The sequence below is a fragment of the Bos taurus genome, chromosome 26 (genome assembly GCF_002263795.3).
Source record: "Bos taurus isolate L1 Dominette 01449 registration number 42190680 breed Hereford chromosome 26, ARS-UCD2.0, whole genome shotgun sequence".
In the NCBI taxonomy this organism is placed as follows: Eukaryota; Metazoa; Chordata; class Mammalia; order Artiodactyla; family Bovidae; genus Bos; species Bos taurus.
In genome coordinates, this window is record NC_037353.1 from 51819831 (window position 1) to 51831465 (window position 11635).

General features: G+C 59.5%; 1 protein-coding gene across 14 annotated transcripts in view; it reads left to right on the forward strand.

Annotated features, from left to right (window-relative positions):
• The window catches only part of JAKMIP3 (Janus kinase and microtubule interacting protein 3), a 138846-nt gene that overhangs the window by 123494 nt on the left and 3717 nt on the right, over positions 1-11635 (forward strand). For 8 of the 14 annotated variants that reach the window (XM_059882125.1, XM_059882124.1, XM_059882127.1 and 5 more), the window contains one exon: positions 237-764. In XM_059882125.1, the coding sequence (XP_059738108.1) occupies positions 237-521 (285 nt within the window). In that variant the 3' untranslated portion in view covers positions 522-764. Of the gene's footprint in view, positions 1-236; positions 765-785; positions 3677-11635 lie in introns of those variants that run through there. The other 6 variants (XM_059882130.1, XM_059882131.1, XR_009493051.1 and 3 more) reach the window with 5 other exon arrangements.

Here is an 11635-nt window from a genome sequence, read left to right on the forward strand (position 1 = left end):
CAAAGAACAGACTCTCAGAGGCTGCGTCAGAGAAACTGAGGCAGGCGCGTGTCAGCCGAAGCCCCAGAAGTCGGTGGGGAGGGCAGCCCAAGGCCCCACCCTCTCCCCGCGGACGCTGTGACAGCTACTCTGGGATTTGCCCACCAGGTGCATGGGTGAAAACTCTGAAAGATCTTCCCTACTTGGTTTCCCAAATACTCTGGTTATTAAGGATTTTCCTCCTTTGAACATTGCAGAGAATTAAAGAATTAGAAGAAAGAATAGAAGCCCAGAAGAGACAAATAAAGGAACTGGAGGAAAAGGTAAGTAAAGTCAGTGTGAACTTGGGGCTGACACATGGAGAAGGGCGGCAGCTCCCAGTGCCCCACGGCACTGGTCTGGGCAGAAAGAGGCTCCGAACCAGGGGCTGGAGCGCGGGGTCTGGGAACACCCTGGCCTCGCTGACCCAGCCACGCCACCCCCAGGACCGTGCCTCTCACAGCCTCAGTGTCCCAGCTTCGGGGGTAGTTCTGGGCCAGTGACCAGGGCCCTTTCATAAGAGCTCTGTACTGTGGCTCCTGAGTTGGGAAGCTCTGGGTGCTTGGGTACAGCTGGTTTGGGGCCATGCGACGGGGTCAGGGAGGCCCGTCCAGCTCTTCCCCCAACCCCTGGCTCTGTGAGTGCCAACAAGATGGATGGAGCGCCCGTGGGGACAATCCTGGCTCTTCCTGTGAGGTTCCCTGAGTTCTAGGACAGTTAGATGTTTTATTTTATTTTTAATTTAAATTTTGTTTTCTGTGATTTAGGATGTTTCAATGGCTTCTGGTGGGCTTTCCTGGTGGCTCAGCAGTAGAGAACCTGCCTGCAATGCAGGAGACGTGGGTTCAATCCCTAGGTTGGGGAGATCCCCTGGAGAAGGAAATGGTAACCCACTCCATATTCTGGCCTGGGAAACCCCGTGCACAGAGGAGCCTAGCGGGCTACAGTCCAGGGGGTCGCAGAGAGTCGGACGCGACTGAGCGACCAGCACGAGTACAGAAGGCCCCACCCCCACCCCCGCGCCTGGCAGCCCCTGGAGCTGGTCCCCTCTATGCCCTGCCCACCCTCCTGTGGACAAAACCGGCCCCTTCCGCGGGCGCTGTACCGCCATCTGCCGAACAGTCTTGGTGACAACTTGCAAATCCGGAGCCCGCGACAGGCCCCTGGAGCCCTAGGGGCGGGGCACAACTTGCCAGGCAGAGAGGAGCCTGGGAGCAAAGACGCGCCTGCCCCCTGGGTGGGTGCAGACAGGCACCAGGCTCGCGGGGCGCTGGGGAGGAGAGGCGAGCACACAGCCTCGCGGTGGTGCCGTCCCTGCCTCCTTTTCCATCTTAAAGTGAGAGCATTTGTTTGCATTAAATGCTTGAATTTTTTAAATTGGGTGTTTACTCTTTTAATCTAGCTGAAGGGGCTCCGCTTTTCCAAGCAGCTGTACCACGGCCAGATTTTTCTCTTGTGTCTAAATTGGCTGGGCCCCTCCCCCAACCCCCGCAGCCAGATTTTCCCTTGTGTCTAAATTGGCCGGGCCCCTCCCCCAACCCAAAAGGAGGGTTTCTGAGTGTGAAATCTATTCAGCGTGTTGGCTGTGCTTTATCACTTATAATGGGACTGAGACCAAAATATTGTCCCGGAGTGCTGGTGTTTGCCTGGCACTTGGCACACCTTTCCATCCGTAAGACTTCCATCATTACAGCCAGTTAGCACCCTCAGCATCAGCCCGGCGACAGGTCCAGGTGGCCCGTCCCCACCCCCCCAGCCCAGAGGCAAGGTGACCGGCAGAGGCTCCCTCCTGACTGTCGCCTTCAGCACGTCCTCTGGACAGTGTGGGGCCCCAGAGCACAGTCCCCAGGGACAGACAGCGTGGTCACTTCAGACGCAGGTGTCCCCACGGCCCCTCGCAGCTCAGCCCTTAACCCGCTGGACACAGCGCGCCGGGACCCACTCCTGACCCCCGGCCAGCTGCTCCGCGTTGCTCTGTCTGTGGTCACACGTTTGTTCTTGCCAGAAACTCTACAAACTCTCTTTTCTTTCTTTCCTTCCATGTCTCCGCCCTCCCCTTTCGTTTTCAGTTTCTATTTTTGTTCTTGTTTTTCTCCTTAGCTTTCATTCTGTGGTCATAGCTCGCCTGGGCACTCTGGTGTGGTGAGTATTTTTTGTCCACGTCCCGGGGACCAGCAGAGCCCCCACTTGCCGTAAGCAGGAGGGGCTTCCTGGAGGCAACACCCAGGGCCCGCACAGGTCCTAGAGGGGAGGGTCTGCCATCATCAGAGGGGAAGGGGTGCTCGCCTTTCTGGAGAAGGTCCCCGAGGGACTTCCCAGGGGAGAGATGTGTGCACACGCTCCCTGGTCTCTGCTCCAGGCAGCTCGGCAGGAGGCAGCGCTGGGGGGTTGGTGGCTTTTCTCCTTTGTGTATCAAGTTCGATCTGGGGTGACGCTGGGAGATTTGGCCAGGACCCCCACCTTCCCGACAAGCTGGGCTCACTCAGGACGTCACAGTCATCCTAGGCTGTGACATTGTCCCTGCGACTTTCAGCCTGAGGCGCACGTGAAAGCTTGGCCACTGCCTCCTTCCCAAACAAGACTCATCATCCGTCTCTGTCTGTGGGCGCCCCACCCGCCCCTGCCAGAGGGCCTTACTCTGCAGCAGAGCCATCCTTCCTGGCGCCCCTGTCCCTCCAGCCCCTTCCCTCTCGCCCTGCCACCTTCCTGACCTGTGTCCTGCGTCTCTTTCCCTCCAGCCCCCCTTTCCTCCAGCTTTACCGGAGAGCGGCGAGTGCCCGTCCCTGAAGACTCAGGGGGAGCCGGCCTCTGCAGACCCCCTGCCGTCGAGGAGGAGGGAGAGAGGGGGTCTCTGAGCACCTCCCAGGGGACTGTTCACTTTGATGAGCCGGAATTAGAACTCGTTCTCCGACCGGGCTTCTCTGAAGAGGCCTGGTCTTGGCTGCGGACCCCAGGTCCTTGCTTGGGACACAGCCCCCGGCCCCACTTATGGGGACACGCGGGGCCCCTGCTGGCGGGTGCCCAGGCCGCTTCGGTGCAGGAGCCCCGGCTCCTGCCTCCCCTGGTTCCCTCAGTGACCGCAATAGGAGTCAGAAGAGAGGGCGGACTCCCAGAAACAACGCAGGCGGCCCGCAGCACGCCGTGGTGGGGCTGCTGCCACGACGGGGACCTTCGTCCAGGGCACCCGGGCGGCTCATGGAGCATCTCCAGTGTGGTTCCCCGGGTCTCCCGGGCCAGCTGTGAAGACGCTGCAACTCGCTCGCCGGGGTCCTGGGCGCTTGCCGACCGACGCATGCGGCCACCCTGCTGTGTTGGACGCTGTCGCCAGTGGGAATAGAACCGTGAATGCCACGGTGCGGCTGGACCCCGCCCTGAGCTGCGCCGAGGGACTGGTCAGAGTGAGGACCGAGGAGCTGATGGAGGGAGCTGGGACGAGAAGGGCGGGGTGGCTGGACAGGGCAGGGCCTCACTGGAGACACAGGGGCCAGAGGCCGTCTCGGGCAGCGCAGACCCGGGCACCGCAGAGGCAGGCCCAGTGCGGCCGAAGCCGCCCGGTCCAGAGCTGCAGCCTTCGTGCTCCAGGGGCAGTGCCTGGCGAGGACCACAGTGCCCATAGGTCTGCGGTTGAGAAGGGGGCCCGACGCCCAGCTGGCAGCAGGTGAGGCTCAGCTGTCATCCCTGGGACATGACGCCTTCCCTCCTACCCTGCGGGGTGCCCACTCACCTTCGGGTCTGTGGGATCCCACCTCCTGGGGTGGGGGCGGTCGGCCCTCTCTGAGGTTCAGCTTGCTGGGACGCTGGCCCTGCAGTGGGAGCCCTGGTGTCTGTGCAGGCGGGTGAGGGCAAGGTGGGCTCGGGGTGGTCCCAGAGGTACTAAATGTATTGTGGGTGTCCTCTGCCCAGACCCAGGGCACCCCTCAACAAGGCCAGCCAAGAGGCCTGTGCGTGGTCACAGGGCATGTCCCTGAGCCACAGGGGCGGCCTCAGCTCAGCTCCCAGCAGAAGAGGGCCCCCGGCCCCTCCTGCCCACCCAGCCCCACCCCACACCCTAGGCCTTTCGACCTGCCCGCCCACCCCGTCTGGCTGGGCCCAGAAACTCCAAAACCTTTTCTTGTGGCACAGCCCCTCTCTCTGCCATGACTCCCAGCTCAGCAGGCCTCCCTGTGTCCCCAGGGCATCACCTCCTCCCACCCCAGGGCTTGAAGGTGCCCCGGGGCAGCCGGCAGGTCAACCCCATGGCGAGGTCAGGATCTGGATGGGCGGGCGCTCCTGGGGAGCTTTTCTGTCTACATGTTTCTGGGTGACGTGGGGCAGCTTGGGAGTGCAGTTCTGTTTTCTGGGTCTGTAGGAGAGATAAGGGGCCCCGTCTCCCCACCCCTTCCCATCACAGAGCCAGCTGAACCTCTGGCAGTGGGGCTGCAGGGCCCTCGAGACGCACCCCCATGTAGAGAAGGGAGTCAGGCAGAGCAGAGGCCAGAGTGAGACCACTGCCCTCTCCCTAGACGGGGCCTTAAGACACTCAGCTCTTTCACTCAGTTCCTCTAAGGAAGCCCCTCTCTCGAAGCCACATGCAGTCAGCCTGGTGCGGGGCCTGGGCCCGGCTGGGAACGCACGAGCACAGCCTCTGGCTGGAAAAGGCCACTTGGGAGGCTGGTTCTGGAGTGGAGGCTGGTCCCCCATCTTTGTCCACACATGGGCCCTCCAACCTGAGCACCCCTTCAAGGCCCAGTCCCTGGAACTTGGGGTCCCTGGGGCTCGTGGTCCCTGGAGCTCATGGTCCCTGACCTTGGGGTCCCTGGAGCTCAGGATTCCTGGTTCTTGGGTCCCTGGAGCTCAGGGTCCCTGGAGCTTGGGGTCCCTGGAGCTCAGGATTCCTGGATCTTGGGGTCCCTGGAGCTCAGGATTCCTGGTTCTTAGGGTCCCTGGAGCTCGGGGTCCCTGGATCTTGGGGTTCCTGGAACTCAGGGTCCCTGACCTTGGGGTCCCTGGAGCTCAGGGTCCCTGGATCTTGAGGTCCCTGGAGCTCAGGATTCCTGGATCTTGGGGTCCCTTGAGGTACGTGGGCTGCACCATGTTACGTGAAGGCAAGTGCTGGGCGAGGACAGCCCACTGTCACGTCCTGGCTTCAGAGGTCACCTGTAGCCAGTGAAGGACAATGAATACACAGCCACAGCAATGCTGTGTCAAAATGGATGGTGCAGAGTCCCTGGAAGGACCCCACGGGTGGCAGGGTCGCCTCTGCCCCTTCAGGATCTTCCCTGCAGCCTCCCCCTGGAAAGCCAGCCCAGCTCTGCAGTCTGTCTTGCTGTGTGCGTGGCACGCGGGACCTGCCAGGGCTTGGAAGGCCACTTGGTGCCCCAGAACCGTGAGCAGGTCTCACCTGTGGAGGAGGCTAGGGCCAGGTACAGATGACTGGGTGCCTGAGGTGAGGGTCGGACGTCGGGGCGCTGGGCAGGCACGGCCTCCCTGGGGCCCAGGCAGCCTCCAGGACCTGAGTGTTGATGGAGGCTCCCTTGGACGTCTGGAGAAAGACCCGGACGGGATTTGAACAACTCCTGCTCCCAGCATGCTCGTGTTGGGGTGGCCTTGGTGCGGGGCAGTGGGCATCACCATGCGGGGATGGAACTGGGCTGCACGTCTCACATGGGGCTGTGGGGTGGTGGCACGCAGTGGGGGCCAGGGTCTCACTCTCAAGGACCCATGAACAAGCACGTTTTCCCTCCACCAGCACCGCTGTCCAGAGACCGGGGGAGAGGTCTGGGTCGCCAAAGTAGGAGGATATTGTGTGAAGCAGTTGGCACCAAAGCGTCCTCACCCTGGGCAGAAGTAGCGGATGTTCAGTGAGAGGGGTCCCGCGGCCCACGCTCCCCTTCACGCGGGCAGTGGGGGCGGCCACACCGCAACGATGCTGCTCTGCGTTTTCTCAGTCGAGGGGGAGGGGACCGCTTTGTGGGTGCAGAGCCGGTGGCTGCGGATCTGCAGCTACGGATGGCAGCTCGTGGGAAACGTCGACCCCCGCGGGGGTTCCCCCATCACCTTCTGGCTCACCAGTCTCCAGGGTGAGTCTGAGGCTGTCAGCAGAGTGCTGACATCTAAATCCAGGATGTTCTGTATCGTTATCGCCCTTCCCAGCCCCGACCACTGACATGCTCCCCCTAGTCAGCGAGGGCCCCTCTCAGCCGGGGAGCAGATGGGCCTGGGGCTTTCTGCACTGGAGACGTCGCTGGGAGGGGCTGGTTCCATGCACATTTGGTGCAGTATGTACATCACAAGTTACCAGATTCCTAAGCAAGTGTCCCCCTTCTCCCATCGGCTTTTTAAAAAATCTTCTATTTTAAAGTAGTTTCAGACTTAAAAGTTGCACAGATACTCTTCACCTAGCTTCCCCAGAGGTCCCCATTTCATGTCATCACAGTGCACTCTCCAAGCTCAGCTGGTCCACCCACTCTGTCCAGACAAGCGTTTTTTGCTTCAGGAGAAATAGGTTATGTGGTATTGGGCCTAAGAAAACCTTGCCAGATTCAAGGCCGCCAACATTTTCTCCAGTGTTTCCTCTGGAATCGCGTGGCTTTGTGTCTTACATTCATATTCATGATCCATTTTGAGTTTATGTTTGCATTTGCTGCATGGTTTTGGTCAAAGCACATTTTTTGCAACTGGTTGTCCATCTCTTGTCTCCCCCCACCCCCACTGTAAGGAACTCTTCTGTCTTTGAGTAAAATGCCTTCTGCTTGGCTGGACCAAGCCTGCTCTGCGGTCAGCCTGGTCCTGGCTGGAGTGTCCTCCCCACCTCTGAGTCATCAAACTCGGGGAGGCAGGGGGTCAGAGCTGCTATCTGCCGGCGTCCTCCGCGCTGGCATGCCTGGTCCCCTCTGGGTCCTGGGGGTGCGGCTGGGGCTCCAGGCGCCTCGTCTGCCCAGCTCAGGGTCTGGAATCCCGAGATGTGAGACTCAACTGTCAGCAGGGCAGATTTACAGCTCTCCCGGAGCAGGCACTGCATACCGATGAGCCCCGCTCCTGTGAGCCTGCTCACGCTGCACTGAGACCCGGTGACCAGAAGTGATGGCTGTTGTCATTGCTGAAATTCAGGGAGAAGTCAGTCTTGCTCAGCAAACATCCACAGTTAACAGGCATTGTGGACACACGTTAGCGGAAGCCTTCATTCGAGCCATGTCTGTAATAGTCTCCATCATAACTGATGAAATTGTCTTTTAATTTCTGTATATTGTTTCGTATTTAAGGAAAGACGTACAAGCTGAGCCGTTTATGTGCCTCCCAGACTCACAGGCCTGCACACACACACGCACACATGCACACACACGCACACTGCAGCCCTTGTCATGGAGTTTTCTTCCTCTTTGCTGCACAGACTTCCATGTGTCCTGACACTGGCTTTCTCCTGCCACTGGTCTCGGAATGGCCCTGGTGGGTGTTTCTTGTAACCTCTCTGGCTTCACTGACGTCTAACCTCCGACCCCCTCCCGTACCTGCCTCTCTCCCTTCGGAGGTAACTGCCTTCTGACCCCTGGGCCGCGCCCTGGACAGAGCTTTGTGGCCGACACGTAGGTTTCTGAAAGGTGTAGCTGTTATTGCTTCTGAGGTCCTTGTAAGAGGCGTCATGCTTTTGGACACGCAGCGACTTCGTTTTGTGGTGCCTGGACTCGCCTGTCCGGTGACCGTGTGTCTTCGTGTCCCGCTCCGGGAGGCCCTCGTGGGCCCCCACCACCTTGGTGATGGGCATCTGGGTTTCGCCGCTGTGAGCATTCACGTGAAGTCTGTTGGTGTGCTGGTGCAGGAGTTTCTTTGGGTGTCCACCTGTGATCATTAGGGGTCATCCAAAGTATATAGCCTTGACATTAGGGGATACTGACAAACTCCTCCGGTTCATGTTGGCTTTGCTTTTTCCTCCCTGTTTAGAATTTTGTGTTTACCTGACGGCAAAAGCCGTTCTCTCGTGCTGCTGGGACATCTGCACACGGTCTCAGGGAGAAGTGGGAGAGCTGACTGGAGGCCGATGGCTCCGCCCCGTTCTGCGCCCTGCTGCCTGATCTGCGCTGTGCGGTGGCAGCGCTTGGCCCACGGCCAGCCGCCTGGCGCTTGTCATGTCGCCATCCCGGTTTAAGCAGCGTGGGCCCTCTCAGAGCGTGAGCATGAGGCCATTATTGAGAGAGGCCGCTGTTAGAGCAGGCAGCGCCAGGGGAGAGCTGGACGCCCCTTTTCCGACTGCGAGAGCAGCTCCTGGTCACCCAGACGAAAAACAAAACAGGAACCAAGGGTTGTGTGTGTGCGGGTCTGTGCGTGTGGTTGTGTGTGTGCAGGTCTGTGTGTGTGGTTGTGTGTGTAGGTCTGTGTGTGGTTGTGTATGTGCAGGTCTGTGCCTGTGGTTTTGTGTGTTCAAGTCTCTCTGTGGTTGTGTGTGCAGTTCTGTGTGTGGTTGTGTGTGCGGGTCTGTGTGTGGTTGTGTGTGCGGGTTTGTGTGTGCAGTCTGAGTGTGGTATGTGTGTGGGTCTGTGTGTGAGGTTGTGTGTATATCTGTGTGTGATTGTGTGTGTGTGGGTCTGTGTGTGAGGTTGTGTGTGTATGGGTCTGTGTGTGGTTGTGTGTGTGGGTCTGTGAGTGTGGTTGTGTGTATGAGTCTGTGCATGTGGTTGCGTGTACAGGTCTGTGAGTGTGGTGTGTGTGGGGGTGTGTGTGTGGTTGTGTATGTGGGTCTCTGTGTGAGGTTATGTTTACAGGTCTGTGTGTGAGGTTGTGTGTGTATGGGTCTGTGTGTGGTTGTGTGTGTGTGGGTCTGTGAGTGTGCTTGTGTGTGCGGGTCTGTGTATGGTGTGGGTCTCTGTGGTTGTGTGTGCAGTCTGTGTTTGTGTGTGCAGGTCTGTGTGTGGTTGTGTGTGCAGGCCTGTGTGTGTGCTTACGTGTGCAGGTCTGTTTGTGGTGGTGTGTGTGGGTCTCTGTGTGTGCCGGGCACGTGCATGGGGCAGCCGTGTGGAATCTGGACAGGCAGCCTGCCCAGTCAGAGCAAGTGGGGGTGGGAGTGGGGGTCAGGCCTGTTGCCGGGTCTTCTGCCCGTAGTCTGGGGGTTAGAGACGGGAGGCCTGTCCCAGTCGAGTTGATGAGCCAGGCGTGGTGTGAGCATGGACCGTCCCGGGCCGGAATGGATTGGCCCGCCTGCAGCAGGGCTCTTGCCTGTGGGGCGCGGGGAGAAGGGCCTGGTGGATGGCCCGGGTGCGCTGACAGAAGCCCTGTCCCCCTCTGTGTGGTTGATGGAAAGGCCCTGCGGAGAGCTGACCGGGCGGCAGGGGGACGCTCAGCCGGGTCTGGGCGAGAGCATCTGTTTCTTCCTATTTCCCCCAAGTCGGAGCTTCGGGGAGGGAAGCCCTCAGCCCCAGACACGTGTTCTGTTGCTGCTGGTTTCTGTTGGAAATGCTAGGCTACGGTTTCCCAGAGTAGTAAGCGCTCATGCGGAGGGTTTCTGGCTTTAACCTGTCCTCTTCTGTCCCATAAGCTGATTGAACTTGTATTTGTGTGGCTTACTTCTGAGGGCCTGGGACTGTGAGTAGGGGTGATGTTTGGGGGCAGAGAGCAAAAATCTGGGCTGCAGGGCGTCGCCCCTGCCACGTGGGCTCTGGGCCTCTGCCTGGCCCACCCTGTGTTCGGACCCGGGTTCACGTGCCTCGCGCGTATTTCTGGGCAACATGAGGCCCCCCACCTGCAGTTGGTTCCAACCCCAGGAAGGTTGGTCGCCCTGCCAACAACTTCATGTTTCCCATCAGTTGAGGGGCCAGTGGCTCGGGCTGTATTTTGACATAAATCCGCGTGCTGTTTCCTAACCCGTGTGTATGAAGGCACTTGCGTGTGTTGCCCATGGGTGTTACTGATGAGAGTTCTGCTTGTGCAGCTTTGAGCAGGGTTCTGACGTCTCTGTGCCCACTGGGCTGGGTGCCAACATAGAGACAGCGCTGCTGCCAGCTGGGTCGTGTCCAGCCCATGCCCTCCTGTCGCCTTGTCCCTCCTTCGTCCATCTTGGTGACTGTGACATAAACGCACTTAATGACGTTGGTTATCACTCTTCCTGAATGGTAACTCGAATGACCACTTGAATCCGTATCACCCGTCCTCCAGTGCAGCCCAGTAGAGAAGTTACATCGCAAGCCCTCCCTCCAGAAGGAAGGGTGCGGCTGCGGTTCTGGGTGCCCACCCTGATCGAGACATCACTGCCCCGCTGGGCTGGGAGCGATACATCCTGTGTCCCCGTTCCCCCACGACGTTCATTCTCGTCTGTGCCCACGCACTGCCCTGTCCCCTCTCTGTGAAGCGCTGCACATGGGGATTACCCGGCTCGCTCACGCTGTGGACAAACCTTTGGTGTGGACCTCAAGACACACTTAGACTGCCCTGGCCCCTAACACACAGTCAAATAAATGATGACCCAGCAAGTGGACAGGTGTGCTCACGGAGGCAAAGACCATGCCTCTCTGCTCTGCACCTCACAGCTTCTGGAAAAGCACCTCCAGGCTTCTGGAAAACAGTGGAAGGGAGGGCTCCTGGGTCCCCAAGAGCCCCCCTCAGGCCCAGGGACCCACCAGGAGTCTTAGGACGCAGCCCAGAGTGGAGCTCCAGCTCAGACCGTGCAGCGATGTCCTGCAGGGATGTGGCTGGCTCTGCAGGGCCAGGAGACCCAGGAGGAGGCTCCCTACACATTCTCTCTTCTGTGCAGGCCACGTGGAGTGTGCTCCCCTGGTCGTGGGAACTCGGCTGTGTGTGTGGTATCTCTGCTGGGGAGCTGGAGGGGGGTTCATCTAAGGCTCAGAGCTCAGAGCTTTTATTGGGGCTACTCAAGTGGGCACCCCCTGCCTGTAAAATGCTAGCCTCAGAAAGAAGCAGATGCTTGCCGCAAATCACACCATTTGTACAAACATTCTCAGCCACCCCACGAGCAGGACCTCTTCACTCCAGGAGAGTTTCAAAAGCTGGGTTCCCAGAGGCCAGTCCAGGGCGAACCTGGCGGGCAGCCCCTGTGCTGACAGTGGCTCAGTTCCTGCCCACACAGGTGCTCCTGACCGAGGAGGCCCCAGGTCAGTAGACCCAGGGCAGACCCCGGAGAGGACCCACACTCGCCTGTCCTGGGCCTGGCGCGGCTTCAGTGTTGGTGAGATCTTGGGCTGACAGGGACAGTCGGGAAGTTGGGCCAGTGGCTAGAGAAAGGAGGAGTGGAGGACACCATGTCCCCAAGAGGACATGGGACTGGGGGTCAGGAGAGAGTGGAGGTCCAGGAGCTTGGAAGCAAACCACGCCTCTGTGTGTGTGCACATGTGTGCGTGTGTGTGCGTCAGGAGGGAGGGGAGGTCTAGAAGCCTGGAAGCAAACCATGCCTCTCTGTGTGTGTGTGCATGTGTGTGTGTGCACATGTGTGCGTGTGTGTGCGTCAGGAGGGAGGGGAGGTCTAGAAGCCTGGAAGCAAACCATGCCTCTGTGTGTGTGTGTGTGCATGTGTATGTGTGTGCACGTGCAGTGCCACAGTCCTGGGTGAGAGCAGAGGAATGCCCATCCTGGACGCAGTGCTGTGGATGTAAGGGCAGCAGGGCAGGCAGGCTCAGGAAAAGGGGCCCATGACCTG